The 17,779-nt window shown below is 44.1% G+C and overlaps 1 protein-coding gene across 2 annotated transcripts in view; it reads right to left on the bottom strand.

The window, feature by feature from the left end:
* grin2aa (glutamate receptor, ionotropic, N-methyl D-aspartate 2A, a) overlaps positions 1–6,227 on the bottom strand; it is an 84,782-nt gene extending 78,555 nt beyond the window's left edge. Inside the window, exons 1-3 of one of the 2 annotated variants that reach the window (XM_018757327.2) lie at positions 5,672–6,227; positions 5,473–5,553; positions 1,984–2,391 (exon numbers count right to left, since the gene is read on the bottom strand). In XM_018757327.2, the coding sequence (XP_018612843.1) occupies positions 1,984–2,391; positions 5,473–5,553; positions 5,672–5,854 (672 nt within the window). In that variant the 5' untranslated portion in view covers positions 5,855–6,227. Of the gene's footprint in view, positions 1–1,983; positions 2,392–4,546; positions 4,619–5,472; positions 5,554–5,671 lie in introns of those variants that run through there. The other variant, XM_018757329.2, reaches the window with a different exon arrangement.
* Positions 6,228–17,779: the final 11,552 nt, after the last annotated feature.

The following is a 17,779-nucleotide window of genomic DNA, read 5'->3' as shown; positions in this document are numbered from 1 at the left end:
CTGTATGAGTAAAAATCTCATCTCCAAACAGTGTCGGGACTGTTGTGTCTCAGCTCAAAAACCACTTAGACTTCAAGTGCTGCTGGGAAACTAGGACGCAGGGCGATCATGTAAAACCTGTCCTTTGTTTTCTCCGGGAATTACTAAAATGTGCATAGCAGTCACATTGGGGATTCTATTTTTACCGCTGGGCAAAGGGATCAGGACAGAAAAGGGTGTCTTTCCTGCAGGTAACTGGGAAGCACAGAAGTCAACAAAGTGGCGAGTTCCTCGGAGTGATCCGTTACATTTAAGGGAGCAACAGGTCTCTCGGAGAGGAGAGTAATTATCCCGGAGACCCTAACCCTAACTGCAACCCTTTGGCCGAGTGGACCAGCTGGAGATACTGTGTGTGCAACCCAAGGCATAATCACAATACTCTCCACTAATCGGCCGCCCTTGCAGAGTCCAAGTACTTCATGTATTTGCAATTAAAAGCGTCCAGGGTGAAATCAAGGGATGGCAATAAAAGAAAGCAAAGCGCATTGGCTGTGCGTTACACTCACAGGGACTCACTGCTGCTATCACAGCTCCGAGGGCCACTTCTGTTACCATGGTTCATCAAATTGCTTTACGCCGTTTTCGCTGGTAATAACTGCAGTAGAACAGTTATATTAAAGAACTGAGACCTGCTCGAGTCTGTACAGCGAAAGTAAAGGATCCTGAGATTATTTTCTTTTTCACTTTAAAACCAGCAGTATTTGTGCTGGTTTGTCAGGTGGACCTCTGTGAATCTATGTGTGTGTTACATGTGTTATGCGGGTGGGGCTTGCAAATGACAGGTGAGCATACCTGGGACCGACTGGCCAATGGCATTCAGTTAAACACAGGTGTATGAGACCTCATCTGCGAGCAATTATCAGGCTTTTACTCAGAGAGAGAGGGGGAGGAAGCATGTTGGTCTATTGCCCTTTGTCTCATTTGCCAGTTTTTGCAAATACAGAACTACATCATTTAACACGCTATACACTAGTGTGCTACAGTATTTCTATACACTATAGTCCTGTTTTGCTGTAGCACTCATGTATTTAAATAGGGACAACTAATGTATTTTACAGAACTGCTGCATTTGGATCTGAAAGTTTCAGGTTCAAATCCTGTCTACTCCTGTAGTACGATCTAGCAAGTTACTAACCCTAAATTTCTCCAGTAAAATTACCCGCCTGCATGAATGGGTAAATAATTGTAGTTTAATGTTGCAAGTCTGTTTCGAGGAAAGCGTCCGATAAATATAAAAATTTACCATATTTTTAAATTGTTCAAGATATTAATTCTCATATCTCTTTTCTTAGCACTTAATTTCTCAAGAATCCATGTAGACCGTGAACCAAGGTATTGCTGTATATCAAAGGTCTCTACACACTTTAAAGTGTATTGTTACAAGTTAATGTCTTTTCCCTTTTAAATCTTCAGGGTTGTACGGACGTAGTGAATCTGTCATGTTCACTGGCGGTGCTACACTCAAAGCACCGAGGAGCCTCTCTTCTCAAGGCTTGTCAATCAGCCAGCTGTACCAGCACCAACCAAGCCAGAGGCCCTTAGCTAAAGGAGATGGCCAAGGCCAGCACGTTCTATTCTTCTGCTCACTCTTTACTAATGTTCATTTCTAATATGTGCTAATGTGTCTGATGAGAAAGCGAAGAAAGCAAGGTTGGGAATCAAGTCATAAAAACCCGATGAATCACTGAGGCAGAGAAGCATGCAATTATCCTAATGTTGCCGGCCTTTCTCGCTGAGATTTACACAAAGAAGTAAAAATGTATAATATTCATTTTCAGAATTATTGAGTAGCTGTGGTGCCACCTTTCTTTGTCCATCTTCCTGTTTTCTCCCTTGTCAAGAACGCCTTATTCAGCAAGCCGACAGGGTTACACAAGAGGGAAAAGCGTGGGGCACTGAAGCTTTGAAGTTCTACATGAGGTACAAGCCCTTTAGAGGTCTTACCTTGTCTGCCATGATCATGGAGGAGCCTCCATGAATGCCGAGGATGGGTATCAAAGTCTGGGATGAAATAAAATCCAAAATCTGGGCAATGGCTTCCTGATCAGTGCCGTCCCCAAACACCACCCCGTGGATTTTTGTCCCGGACATCAAATCGCACACGTGCGTGATGATGCTCTTGGGGTCAGTCTCATTCACCAGCAGGGTCACCACGTTGACATCAATTGGGTCGTCCTTGCTCCACAGCGCCCGGATGTCCCGATCGGAGATGTAGCGCGTGCGGCCCAGGATCACGGCAATGTTCAGGATGGGGACTCTCTCGGCAGCAGACGCCACAGCCAGGAGGGACAGGAGGGCCGGCAGCCCCAGGATCAGAGGCCCGAAACTCCCCATGGTTGTTCTCTTCATCCCCTGCAGACAGAGCAACACACACATGGGGGAGGCATGTGATTCTGTGACACCCATAGTGGACACTGAGTACAAAGCCAGGCAATACCACCTTCCATAAGCAACATCAGGAGCTGGGTGAGCCTATCATCCACCACTTTGGTAATGCACAGAGCAGACATGTTCAGTCTTTTGCCAGCATCTCTATTATCAGTGTTGTACAGCCATGTACAAGAAAGAATTGCACAATGGGATCTTGGTGGAGAAAAAAAGGTCAGACTCTAGCCTTATAAGCAAGACAGTACTTCTGCAAAAATACATCTGCTTTCGTGCTCCTGTTCACTTCCTTCAGCTTGGATCATGCTGCTCATCCCTGAAAATGCATTTATGAAAACCACTGGGGGGGGAGTCCTGCTTTTTAACACAATTTAACAAATGCTACAACAATAAGAAGTAAAATCAAGAACTTGTGTTTTTGTTTTAAAACTACCATTAATATTGTGCTAGGTTCAGCAAGGTACACAGTCTTGCCTTTTAGCTTTTTTTATTTTTTGTTTTATTTTGGAAGGTAATATGGAAAAGAAGGGAAAAACAGACATAAATGAATTTTAGTTGCTACCTTTCAGTTGCTATTCGGCATTGGGAGAGATGTTTCCACTGGTCCCTTCACACAGACCCCCAAAACATCCACAACTGTTCCAGCAGATTAACATCAAAATGCCAATTTCATGTGATAAAACTGTTTTATGCAGGCTGTAAATCTAAGCAACATATTATACACTGGTCTGTAATACCAACAGAACTATCAATGTCTGAACTGTATGGTAGCGTATTGACTGTGAACAATAGTCCACTCTATGGAACACAATTGAGGCCAGAATTAAAATGTCTTATTACAATAAAATTAATACTGAACAAAAAAAAAACAAGTATACTTTACATTAAAATTTGCATTTTCCCCAATTCTCTGCTTTCAGATGTAAAATGTTTTCCCCGTGGTTTTTAAAAACATATATTTTTAAATGTAACAAATGTGCAGTGTGCTTAATGTTCATGGCTTGTGCTATTTGTATAGAAAAATAATTTTTAAATAGTTTTATCTTGTAGAGGGTACCTTGCTTGTATGTCTTTCTTATAAGAGGTATAAATTACAGTTTTATTTGGATAATAAATGAATTCTTGAACAAATGGGACATTTCAGAGTCAGCACATTTTGTTCTAGAAAAAGGATTTGGGGATTCATCAATGGCCAGGAGGTCATCCATGGTGAAACCATGTTTTCCTCACTACCCTCCAGGTGGTCGCGTCACTCCTAGAGTCCTAGGTGTGTTAGTGGGACCCTGAAGCTCTGCCTTAACGACGCGTACCTCTGTTTACGGTGCGCTTGCGTTGTACTCGCGCGGTTTTCCGTGACGTCACGTTCGTAATTCAAGAAATGAATGGAGCGGCGAGTTCGTAGCCCGGAAAGCGCGTCAAAAAAAAAAAAAAATCCCCCAAAATGTGAGAGGAACGTGAGGCTTTCGGGCTCTCGTCTGGACGTGCTGTTTTATCTCATCTGCAGCATTCATTTTATTTTATTCGCGTTAAAACACAACACGTCGGTTTTCCAGCTGCTTATTATTAGGGAATAATTTATGATTCCACTGACTTCGAACCGTCCAGATGCGATCGATACTGCGTGCGGTTGTGAAACGGTCTTTTCGCGGTACACCTGAGCGCCCTGCACACCTCACCTGTGTGTCCTTACCCGCTGAGATAACTGTGAATATGCACACAATATCATTTCCGATATTTGCGAAGGGAACAAGTTTCAATACGTCTAAATCTGCAGGAGGCTGGACGGGCAGGAAGTATGAGAACGAATCCATGATTTGAAGCTACAATAAAATAAAATAATAGGTTGTACATTTTTATTCTTATTGGCCGCGATCCTTTCAACGACCGAAAAAAAATCCATCCTTGTTATTTTAAGCAGTATCAAAATGCGAAACCCGCCTTTCGACGACGTGACTGCATCAGGGGCACGAAAGAATGAATTTAGATGTAAATTCATTTTGATATTTCATTAAGTTTCAGAACGTGACCATTATTATACAAGAGCGCCCCCTCTCGGCATCCTCTGGAAAGTCGTCCCGTTTTTTGGCACGAGAGCTCCGGTGATATTTTTTTTAGGACATACCTTCAATGTCACGAAACGTGGCTGCGAATTTCCTCGTCGGAAGGTGGGGTATGCAAAGGGGCACCCTTTTAATCCGCGCAACTTTGAAAGCAGAAAAAAACTCTACTGCAGCCAACATGTCGCATCCAGTTGCAGCGCAACGTCAACTACCCCAGAGAGCAAAGTACGCAAAGTTGATGCGGGAACGCGCGCGACATCCGCACAGAACTGCGATCCAAAATTCTGCAGTGTAGATCCATCACTTACGCTGCAACCGGTGTACATTGTCGCGAGAGCCCTTCGCACCGGCACCTGACACCTGCCACCGGCCTCCCCGCGCCCGATCACGTCCCGCGGCACCCCGAAAGGAAAAAGAAAAAAAAAGGAAAAAAAAAGGCGGCTCCAGAGGCAGCGAGCGCGAATCTGGGGCTCACATGATGATGACACGAGTTCCCACACACAGGTACAAGAAATGAGCAATGCAGTCGGACGCTCTGCAAATCCAGATGTTGTTCTCCAAACACATGCCTCAACCCCACCCCCACCCCCACGCGCCAGCTGCACTGAATGATTGAAACGTCTTTGATGGCTTTTTTTTATTCTAAGTGGGCTATTCGGACTGCAGCAGTCCTGCAACGGGGGGCTCCAGCCTATAGGATGAGCTCTGACTGGAGAAAAAAAAATCCACTGAGACAGAAAAATACATGAAAAACCACTGATTGCGTAATAATAATAATAATAATAATAATAATGGCAAAATCGCGGAGGAAAAAAAAAATGGAATGTTGTGATTTTACAGGGGAATAACGTGCGAAAAAATGTCTTGGCTGAAGGAATGCTTTTTTTTTTTTTTTTAATATGCAGATGAAATGGAATGTCCATCCTTGCTTGGGGTAGAAAAATGAACTCTGATGGAAGTGAGGGGGGTACAGAAGATATGTACTCACTGCATCGCCCTCACGCGCTGCTCCAGCGCTGTAGTCTGCGGTGACATTGCAACGGAGGCTCCCCTTTTCAGAGCACAGCTCCTGTGGTCAATATGGAAAAATTATCTCCAGCCGAAGATTCCCTCAAGTTGAAGCACTCCCCCCCCCCACCCCGCCCGCTCGCCCGCCCGTCCCTTAACCCCGAGGCACAGAATATTACGTGGATCCAAAAGTGTTCACTGCGCTTTCCATGGTTCCGTCTCGGTCCCGCATTCACGTCCGTTCCGCGAGCACCGCGAGATCGCCTGGAAGCCGCTACGTTGCGCGTGCGGTGTGTGTGTGTGTGATGCGTGGTGCTGCGGTACGACTTCTTCTTGTGCACGGAGCCGGAGAGCTCATTCATTCCAGCCCTGCGCTCCTCGGAGCTCCTGCTGGGGAACTGAGGAGCTCCGCGTCAGCAACACATCCTTAAGCCTTAAGGTGAGCGCGAGAACTGCACCACCAGCAGGGTCGGTCGGGATCCCGAACGGGGCACCTTCTTCTTCTGGAGATCATGGAAGTCCTTCAACAAGGGGGATGCGGTGGTGGAAACTCCACTGCGAGACCCGCAAACTCACGACACGAGCACGTTCTGAGACGTTCTCTCTTCCCTCAAGACCGCGTCCGTCCTCCTTCACGGGAAGTCAAAGGTCAGACAGATGTTGCAGCTGTGCCGAACGAACCAAAAAAAAAAACCAACAGTTGCGGACGCGCCGCATGGCGATGAAGGAGGAAACGCCGACTCGACTACTTCGGAGCTGTGTGTGTGTGTGTGTGTGTGTGTTTTTTTTTTTTTTTTTTTTAAGCAGTTCCCGCATCAAGCGGCTTCGACTCTCCCGCCTGTCCCCAAAAATCACATCTTCCCTCGCTGGGGGGGGTGTGCGGGCACCTCCGCGTGACGCGCTGTCATGTGCGCTCCCCTCCCGGCTTCTGCGGCTTCGGCCTGTTGTTCGGCAGGTGCGAGCGAGCGCTTCGGGTCAGCGAAGGCGTACGGTACGTGCGAAGAGCGCGGACACGGACGCGCTCGCGCCCGGGCTCGCCTCGGGGGCCCGGCGACACACAAAAAGACCCCGCAGTACGTCACTACAGCCCCCTGGCAGCCTGTCCGAGCCAAGTACGTTTCCCACAATCCAACAGTCCGCTGCCAGCCGCGAAAAGTTCCAGCTCCATCATGTCTAATACTGACAGCTTTTATTCCCTCATTACTTCAGTCGGCATTTGATATTGCCCATTTCATATTATATTATATTATTCTATAATTATATGATCAAGTATGGCAATAATATTATGCGTCTTATTTGGTGTATGTATGCTGTAATGTTTGAGCACTTTGGAGTCGTTGCGCTTATTTCAATCAATTTCTTTTTGTCTAGTCTAAAGGCACTTGTAAATGTCGATTTAGTTTTTTTATTAATGTTTTGTTCGGTATAACTGTGCGCCTTGATGTGACGTGTCGTGTGTTAAGCTGCTGCGTGTGTAAATTTCTCTGAAGGGATTAATAAGGTACCGTCCTATCGTGTCATACCCTATTTCTATGGTAATTACCCATGAATCACTTTGCATGCATTGAAATGGCTGTTTTGCTAAGAGCAAAGTGAACTGAAGGCTGAGAGGTCCTTGGGTTGCTGTCTTTTCAGCACCACTTGCAAGGACTGAAACCAAAGTTTGGTGGGAAGATCACCACGGACCCAGAAAGGCTGTGATTCACGCCTGTAGTATTTTAACTTATATTTTAATATATTTGTTCATCTTTATTTTCATGTGATATACAGTCTATATTTTTCCTTTCAATAACACAGTGAGAGGGCATGGTGGCACAGTGGGTTTGGCTGGGTCTTTCTCTCGGGTGGGTCTGGGGTTCAAGTCTTGCTTGGGGTGCCTTGCGAAGGACTGGCATCCTGTCCTGGGTGTGTCCCCTCCCCCTCCAGCCTCGCGCCCTGTGTTGCCGGGTTAGGATCCGGCTCACCGTGACAAGCGGTTTCAGACTGTGTGTGTGTGATAATACAGCAATGGACCATTTATTACTTTCACCACCCGTGCAAGGTCTCCCATAACATCGCCACGAAAAAAGGCCTGTTCCATTATGTGACTGTAATGCCAAAGTGGAAAAGAATGCTTTCACTTTTTCTGCCTGTTTAGACCCAGCGGCATCGGCTGCATCAAGACACATTTATTCTGTTCTTGCATTAAACTGTTCAAGGTGCCAAAAAATAGCTACTCCGTGATCCTGAAGGCCGGACGCTGCTTAGAGACCGGCACTTCATGCAGTGTGTATTGGTGTGGCAGGAAAGCTCCTGACCACACCCACTCTCTGGTGACCTAACAGCCACACCTGAAAAGGACTATCAGACACAGAAGGAGCAACAGGTTTGGCCAATTGGAAGCAATTCTTTTAAAGACAGACTGGCAAGAGTCAGGGAGTGAGATTGGAAGGGTTGGGAGTACTTTGCTGGTTTATGTCAAGTTGGTACATTTACATTTATTCACTTAGCAGACACTTTTTTTTTTCTCCCTCCTCCAAAGCAACTTCCAATGAACTCTGTGTAGTGTTATCAGCTCCCACACCTTATTCACCAAGGTGACTTACACTGCTAGATACATTACTTACACTAGGTCACTCATCCATACATCAGTGGAACACATTCTCTGTGTCACTCACACTATGGGGGAACCTGAACAGCATGTCTTTGGACTGTGGGAGGAAACCAGAGCACCCAGAGGAAACCCACGCAGACACGGGGAGAACATACCAACTCCACACAGCCTGAGCAGGGATCGAACCCACATTCTCTCACACCACCCAGGCACTGTGAGACAGCAGTGCTACTCACTGTGTCACCATGCCACCCACGCTGGTAAGAGTTTATGTTGACTGTTGTGTTGAGTTGACTTTGTAGTTCGGTTTGTTCCTTAGTTTCAAGCAGAAGGCCTTTTCTGTTTTTTGTGCCTTTAGATCTTTAAAGAGGGATTTGGTTGTCTGTTCAGCTTATTGAATTAGGGGGTGTAAAAATATTCATATCATCCCACCATTGTTCCCTGCCCGGTCACTCCCCAAAACTAGTAGACTCTGCTGTGCTAAAAGGCTTTCCTGTGTTGTCTCCTTCAGGATGTCACTCTGACCAAGAGGTTAGAAAACTAGCAGCCATATTCAGCATCCTTGAACATACATTGTGGATGACTGGAATGGTGGTGACGTGATGCAGAGGCAGTCCTAAGACAGCAGTTAGAACCGCCTCATCTCAGTAGGGTACTAACATTTCTGATATCTCTGCATTGGGTAGCTGGAGAGGAGGCATTTGACCTTAACTGTCTTAAATTGAAATCCACAGCTGATTTAACAAGTAAAGTGCAAAAAATGGACATTTTGCTACTTGTGTTGGATACAATCATGTTCCAAGCAGTAAAATAATACATTTTTAAAAAACACTATACATGCTTTTTCCCCCACATACTCATTCCTATGTTGAGAGGTTGTGTAAAAATATTTGTTTCAGAGTTAATTTTTGGGGCAGTTGGCGTGATCCAAAAGTGGGTTAGAGCAGTGGAAAATTTCTGTAATTCTGGTTTTGAGGTTTTGAAAAAAGCGACCTTGGTAGGCACAGATCGGCCGTAGTTGCTAATGCTTTTTATCAGTACACTTAGACACTAAAAACTATTTTATGTGGCCTTGATGCTGCTCATGTAACGAATCTCTTTTGAGAATACCTTTGCCTTTCTGGGAGTTCAGCCAGAGTCATCACGAGAACCAGTTTTTGAAATGATTTCTTCTGACTTCTTCTTCTTGCTCTCCCCTATGAGGCATGCCAGATTTAATAATATGTAGTTGTATTTAACCTGCACCTTCCAATTGGGAAATCAGTCCAAATCTTTAGACAAGGATTTCCTCAACCTGATAGAGCAATAAGTATCGTACTTAAAATGTGTGACCTATTGTTATCACTTCCTCAGTATCACCCACTTTTATTGCTCTATTTGTTACGGTGTCGATCCCAAACTGTATCTGTACTTGTTACATTGTCATTTGTCACCAGGAGTTACAAATCACAAAATTCTTACACACATTCAGGATACAGATGTGGATAGAATCAGGACTGGTAAGATGTGAGTGAAAACGTCCATGTAAAACAGAAATTAATGTTCGATTCCTGGAATCAAGCTGACAGTCCAATGTCCACCATTAATTTGCATGTGTAACTTTAACCATTAGCCCTGCAGTAAATGTTGTACGCTCAAAAAGAATTATATTGTTTAAGATGCATTCAGTTCAAGTTCACATTGTTATGTTTAATTACCCTTCAGGAGACAGACATTCCATAAATTAGCAATGGAAGGGTAACAAACAGGTGTTAACAACCTGTTGTCATACTGTAGCTGACAAGAGGTTTATAATCTCTGTAATTAAAATGCTACTGAAATATATTTACTGCAAAGTCATAAAGTATAAAGGTAATCTTTTTTTGTACTCTCCTTGACTAGAGAACAACCTGTCCAGTTACAGTCATGTGTGACAAGTTGCATTTAGATTTGTATACAACCTACGTAAAACCTTCTAGAGAACTTCAGGGTGCGAGTGACTGGATACACTAACAGATCTTCTCCACAAGGTGGCGCAGTGGTGTTCTTACCATCAGCAGAATAAAACACTTTTGTCCGCTAGTCATTATATCTGGCATGTATGCAAATACTCTATGTAAATATACTCCAGCTTTTTATGTGACTTACTCGAGTTCTATACCTTCACAAAGAAATGTTTATTAGTTTGCTATATTTTTCTTAAAAGGCAAGGCACAACTGACCAAAAACCTGACTGAAGGAAGTCAGTGAAATAATGCTTATCTATAAATGGAAAAACTGTTGAGATCATGGAGGCGTGTTGGCGCAGCAGTCTTAGCCGGGTCCCGCTATGAGCCGGGTCTCGGGTTCAAGTCCTGCTTAGGCTGTCTTGCGGTGGACTGGCGTCCCATCCATGGGGTGTCCCTTCACCCTTTGTCCTTGTGCCCTGTGTTGCCTGGCTAGGCTCCAGTTTGCCGCGACCCCGCTCGGGACAAGTAGTTTCAGCCAGTGTGTGTGGGTTGAGAACATGCAAACTATGGCATTTGAAATTCTTTATTGAAGTTTTATTTTTCATTAAGTTTGAGAAGCAAATTTAATAGTCACAGGAAAAGTAAATAACCCTTTTTAATTTCAAATGTACATTGTATTAGAATCTCTTCAGTATTTAGAATTATTTTTTTTTACAGCATCCAGATCATGAGTCACTTCTATAAGGATAGGAGCTGGGCAATGACAATGGAATCGTAATTTCCATTCAAGTGTGGTATGGATTATAACGTTAACTTAAGTTTTTAAGGGAAACTGCTCAATGGAAAAACCTCTTTTTGTGCCTTGTTGTTTGAGTGACGATTGCCCTGGTATTTTGATACGTCTCAGACAATGATCCTCTCTACTGACCACATAATAAAGTGTAGTCTGGCATTGTCCCCTGTGGTGGTTCCCCAAACCAAACAGTTATGGAGGTGGTGAGGCTGGATTCAGGGACAGCAGTGTAGAATTGGATCAACATGGCTTACAGCAGGTTCAATTTTTTATTGTCTTAAAGTATATTTCTCTGCTACACCTTCTTTATGATGAGGTTGAGATTGGCTTTTTAATTCAAGTTCAGGGATGCTGTGGCCCACTGTGTAGGCAACAGCTTAGGCAAGGTAGGGTGGTAAGGTATGACCTGACAGATCATGGAATGTTGCAAGAGACATTTTCAATCCAAAGAGGAAAATGATAAACTGGAATAAACCAAACTGAGTGGAAAATGCTGAGGTTTCCTAAGACTAGAAACAGCAACCTAAGGTCAAATCACATGTTCAACAAAAGACCACAATGGTGATGCAGACTAACCTCTTATCCACTTGCAGCCTAGGATATGCATAAAATTTGAACAAGCTGGCAAAGTCTGTTTTTTGGTTTAGACAGCTCCCACAATGTGACTAAGTCTTTTTTTTTTTTTTTTTTTTTTTTTTTTAATTGAAACAGGAGCAGGTTGGAGGGGTTTTTTTAAAAAAAACTTAAGTCCTTGTTTATATCCTCCTTTGCTGAAGTAGAAATTAAGGTGTCCTGCAGCTCATATCAACTTTTCAGGAAGTTAAAATGGTACATTTTCAGTGTACCAGTCTGTATACATAATGTTATGAATCAAATCATCGAATCAGTGTGACCTTGACATGTGCCATTTAGTAGTTTAGGGGTAGATTTGTGTAGCAAAATTATCCTCCCATTTTCAGGTGTGAATTCCCATAATTAGGATCAGCTGTTTCATCTTCAACGATTCATCTTCACGCTCCTGAGCCTGGACTAAATGCACTGGTGCAATAAGCAAAGCGCAAAAGTTTTGCTCTTGGGTACAGGAAATATTAAACTTAGTTTTTATAGGAACTTGACTACTGCTAATTCTGCAGGGGCATTGGGGGTGGTTGTGGCCATAAAATAATTCAAGGAGCACAAACCTTGTGGAGGCCTAGGGAACCACTTAGAATTAGAACATTGGGGCGTTTTAAACATAGCCCCAATTATGTGGATTTTGACACTGCATTAAAGAAGTACCTTGATTGGGGAGAATCTCTTGGGATGACCACCCAAGAGCATAATTAGACAAGTGAATCTGCAGCATTCTTAAAGATTTTGCATACTAGATCTGCTTTAGGATATCAAGCTGCACAGTCAGCTCTAAGGCAAAGCAATGCTATCATACTGTGAGCCCCAATGGCCTAATCAGGTCAATACCATTTTATTCAGTGTGGACTTAAATTAAAGGGAGAGGATGCAACAAAGCCTGGGACATGGCTGCTGGATGTATAAGCTGGCATTTAGGGCACACTGCATGCCACGTGCAAACATCTCCCCGAATGCTAGAGTAATAAAAATGGATCATTAGGCAATATAAGGTTTAATCTCATTCCAAAAGCTGAGTTATTGAGTTATTGTGAGCCTCATGAAAAAGCCATTCCTGACGGCTTCTGTGAACTAACAGTTTTGCTGTAACCTCCTCCGAATCTGATTCTTTACCTTGACTAAGAGGGAAACGTGTCGTCAATCTTAATATTGTACTCAACTTTAGTACCTCTTGGGTGCAGTTAAGCGCATCTCTGTGGGGTTCTTTCGCAGAGATTTCCCACTGCTCCACCAGTTATCATACTATTTCTTTAGGGATTTAGCAGGAAGTTTCCATAAGCACAACTCAGCCAGTCCCCTGAATCATCCATCACTGATTCTGTGTGAGGCCAGAAGAAGAAAGTTATGTAGGTCAGATACCTTCCACCTAGGGTTGGAGCCAATGCAAAATGGTTAGCTGGAAAGTTTGGGTCTCCAGCAAAATCTCCTATGACAACCTTTAGAAATACAGATTACCTCAACTGTTCCAGAAAACATAGATATGAACAAGTAAAGCTGGGACAAGCGGTTCTGAAAGTGTGTGTGTGTGTGTGTGTGTGTGTGTGTGTGTGTGTGTGTGTGTGTGTGTGTGTGTGTGTGTGTGTGTTTCTCTTATGATTCAATGGATGTGGTAGACAATGACTAACCAGACTAATTTTATTTTGGACCCCACTCTTGGGGGAGGGGGTGAATAGGGATACACATTCCCAGGAACACATTTATTCCTTTAGCTGGTGTTTTTTTTTTTTTTTTTTTTTTTTTTTTTTTCTGAAGCAATTTACAATGTTAAGATTACAATTATTTACCCATTTATACTGCTGAGTAAACTGGATGAAGGGTGAGCAACTTCCTCAAGGATACTACAGCCAGAGATGGATCAAACCTGTGATTTTTGGATCCAAAGGTAGTAACGCTACCACTACACTACCAGCTGTCCCGTAAAGAAACTCTTTCCCCACCTTTTTACTAAGCGCTACTACAATGAGTGAACTTAACTGTATCCTGGATGACATAATCCTTCATCCAGTTTAGTCTGTAACTGCTTGAGCCCTTGCCAAGATGTGATTTGCTGTGAAACTGCAGGAGTTCAGGCTGGCACTTAGAGTGGGTGTTATGAATACACCACCTTCATAACTGGATAGTCATTATTAAAATATTCAACTGCACCACACTGCCAGCTAACTGTGCTGCATCATGGGTTTCCCAGAGATAGATCAAAGGGAAGGGTCTAATGAGGGAGAGGTTTCAAGTCTATTGAAGCTATTGTCTCTTTTCAAAAATTATTAAATGCCTCTTGTGGCAAGTATATGGAAAGGGAGAGGGGTGAGTCTGGGTCTTGGATTGTAGCAAGAAGAATGCAAAGAAAGGGGAGATGGCAGAAGAAAATGCTGAAATCCCTCAGTGAAAATTAATAGGTTTGCTTGATTACAACTGATTGGGAGCACAGACAGGAAGAGTGCTCCCACTACAAGTGCTCCCTGCATGCTAAAGCCATCTTGTAATACACCACCTCTGAATAGAATACTAATTATATCAAGCAGTAATTAGATAATTAAAAGTTTATCGGTGCATTAAAAAGCACTGTACTTAAATATTGATCATTCAAGTACTACAAATCAATGAATCTGACACATGATGAGTGATGCTTCATTCATCGAAGAAGTCCAACAAGCAAAGAAGCATCCACCATGGTCCTTTGATATGATAATACTGCTCCCAACTTCACCTAAGTCTGTCTTGGTTACTAGTGGCATATTATAAAAGGATAATGAGGAGGGAAATAAAGACTCTACATAAGGGCAATTTCATTTGCAATAATAAAGTCTGAATCATCCTCTGCCCTCCCACATTTTTGATTAAATAGGGCTTGTACTATACTTCTTTTCTATCAGCCTATTTATTCAGTGCACAGTAGTGTTAGAAGGAATAGAATCCCAAAAAATCCTAGAGTATTACAGCAATGGAGAGTTTATGGGAACATATGTGCTCTTTATTAAAGTTGGCAGCAATGGCAGCAATTCACTCCCTATCCGGAGACTGGAAATGGTGGCCAGTAGAGGCTTCTTCTGCTCCAGTTCAGAGCAGTGGCAACAGTCACTTGTTTAACAGGGACAGTGGCACATGATGCCACTGGCATGCTATGAGTTCGCTCTATGTTGGACCTTAAACTTGAATCCCAGCCAATTTTCCAGGCACCTGGCCACTTCTCTCTTTGTCTCACAAAAGTGCAACAGCAAGGTGAGCAAAGTCTGCTCAGAGGAGGAACTTGGCGCCATACAGGTACAGTATGAAGCACCGGAGACCTGTCATTACTGCCAGGATCGTCTGCCTGGGGTCACAGTAGTTGTGCTCAGAGCAACTCAGTACCTTGCTGCAGTATGCCACTACTCATCCATCATCTGAGCCAGCTTACAAGCATACCATGCCAACCACCGCATCTCAGGTTTTGTTGTTTACACTGAAGGGCTGCTGGAGGTCAGGGTTGCACTAGAGACTCATTTAAAGCAGTGAAAGTTGCCTTATGCCTTAAACTCATCATTGCAAAAGAAGTGCTGGACCTACTGGGTGATTTGCTTTAGGGGGCTAGCAATGGAGGAGACCTTTTAATGAAATGTTAGCAGTACAACACCAGATCCATGAAACACTTTACCTCAGCACTGCTCCAATGAGTTGGTGAATCAGCCTTAGTGGGATATGTGGTAACTTGATGGTGTTCATCCATGAGATCCAAAAAGTGGACCTCCTGGTGCAAAAGGTGATACTTTTTGGGGTAAAATCAGAGGCCAGCCTGGGTGCATGAACTATGAGGTCATCCAGGTAGATAATGCACTTTCTCCTGGGGATGCTGAGCAGCACTTGCTCCATCTGTCATCCAAGAGTGGGTTGAGCATTGCACAGTCCAAAGGGCATTACACAAAATTGTTAGTTCTCCAAGGAGATTGCAGTCTTGTTTAAGGCTTCACGTGTCAACATATTCAGAGAAGAAAACTACATAGAGCCAGCTATGAGGTCAAAGGGATCATTGCTCTAAGGTACTTCATGGCTTTCTTGAACCAACCTTAATCCACAAAGAATCAAGAGTTGCCATTCTGTTCTTAGCTAACAACTCTGTCTGACAGCTCTATAATGCCAACAATAACCATGTCTCTGAGCTGCTGTGCTGTGGCTTCCCTTTTTGCTAAGGGTAGTTGATAGGGGCAGAGGAAAATGATGGCATTCCTGTGTTGATAGTTTTTTTTTATACACATACATATATACACACACACACACTTTCTGAACTGCTTGTCCCATACGGGGTCGTGGGGAACCAGAGCCTACCTGGTAACACGGGGCGTAAGGCCGGAGGGGGAGGGGACACACCCAGGACAGGACGCCTGTTCGTTGCAAGGCACCCCAAGTGGGACTCGAACCCCAGACCCACTGGAGAGCAGGACCCGGTCCAACCCACTGCACCACCGTGCCCCCCTAATTTTATATAAGATTAGTAAAAAGTATCCACAAAGTTCTCTAACAAGGTCTCCAATTGTTCCTTTTGAGCCTGATCTAAACCTTCTTTGGCTCTCTAACAAAGTTCATGGATTACTAGCATAGTTTGTGCTGAAGGTCTGGGGTCCTTAGTTTGGGTAGAAGCCAGCAGCAACTGGTTTACATGGGTTTACCCTAGCAGCAGCAAGAAAGTCAAGAGCCAGAATGGACCAATTGTAGATTTTAACCAGCCAGAACTTCTGCTGCATTGTCACCACTTACAGGTTAACTCGCACCCACTTCCCCATTTATGTCTGTAAGCACCCTGCCAACCATCTACAGGCCAACTCCATTTAGTTCCCAGCCATGTAAAGATTATAGCTGACTCAGAGTCCATGGCTTGGTGTTGAAGTGTAGAGGATAGAGATTAAGTCAGTATCAAATATATTAAGGCTACCTGTTCCCATGGTGTAGCATGGAAGGTACAGGACATGACAGGCTCAACTTGGAATGTGAGAAAGGGAACTGGTGATTTAGAGGGTAGTCACCAGCTGCTGGTGCCCTGCCACACAGCTTGCTCCTGCAGGGCTGTGGTTCAACACCAGAAAATTTTCCTTTCCTGGTCTAAGGCCTAACAAGGTTCAGGGTGCTTGTCCCTCCAGCACTACTGCAAGATGAACCACTGCCTCTTAGTTCCATCTGTTTTAGCACACAGCCAGCTGGAACTGTAGCAAGTAGGTCTCTGAGAAGACATAGCCATCATATCATCTTACATTGATGATGAGGCAAGGGCTTACATGTGTTATGCATTTGGCTATCTCCTTTCGGCAGGGTTGGTGTAAGAGAACCAGTGGTTCCACATCACAGCAGGACTCGGTCTTGCATGAATAAGCAGTGTGGGTGGTTCACAGGTCTCGTTGTAGTCACTTTGTTAAATCATCTATCATGTGTAGAATTGCACTCCTGCTCCTGACACCAGACAGTAATTCACAACTCATTAGAAAGGGAAAAACCCAAGGAGGTAATGAAATACAATATGCAATAATACACAGGGAAAGATGTTCAACCCCTCGTGCCAAAATCAAGGGGGGCTGGACACAAACCAACCACGCCACAGTACTCCATCCCTCCCAAAACCCCACATACTTCTCACCCCCACCAAACAGTTCCCTCCACATAAAAAAAATAACTAAAAATCAGCCCATATCATGGGCAAGCACCATCCTCCTCGCCGGGAGCCACCGCGAGCACTTCGTTGGGGTTGTCAAGTGGGCACCTTCCTTCGTTGATGTTTCATTGAATTGAGCCCACGACACCTCCAGAAGGCTCAACGGCGAGATCTGGCGTCCCAGACCCACCCCCCTCCATGCCCGCAGTGCCATCCTGGCCACTCCACCCACCGAAAGACCTCCCACCCCATTGACCACCAACAAACCAACCAACACACCACATCAGCATATGGAGGTGACAACAAAACTCAAACCATTTGATGTTCACAGAGGCGAGTACTCCCCACTCAAGTGTGCTTCCCCCCACCCACCTTGCTGCCTCCTCATCCACAACCACTGACTGGATCTTTCTGCTACCTCTGACAAGCTTTTAATCGCTGCTCTTAAGGACTGACCCCTAAAACCAAACTCCAACAGTAGCGACGTGGTTGATTTTGCAACAAACCCTCTTGCACCAGTCTCCACCGGTCTAATAACGCACATACAAAACATACAATAAAACATACAATAACTGCTGGTAGCGAAATATTGCTACAAAAGTGAAAAATAATCCACCCCAGTAATAGCTCTCAATACAACAAGAATTAACAGTAAGCACTTTAACAGAAAGTGTTAGATCACTTCTTGTGCAAAAGTAACAAAAATCAAACAGTGGCAAGGAAATGATGGGAAGT

Source organism: Scleropages formosus, chromosome 8 (genome assembly GCF_900964775.1).
Source record: "Scleropages formosus chromosome 8, fSclFor1.1, whole genome shotgun sequence".
Lineage (NCBI taxonomy): Eukaryota > Metazoa > Chordata > Actinopteri > Osteoglossiformes > Osteoglossidae > Scleropages > Scleropages formosus.
Note: the sequence above shows the minus strand (reverse complement) of the source record. Positions and strands in the feature narration are given on the sequence as shown.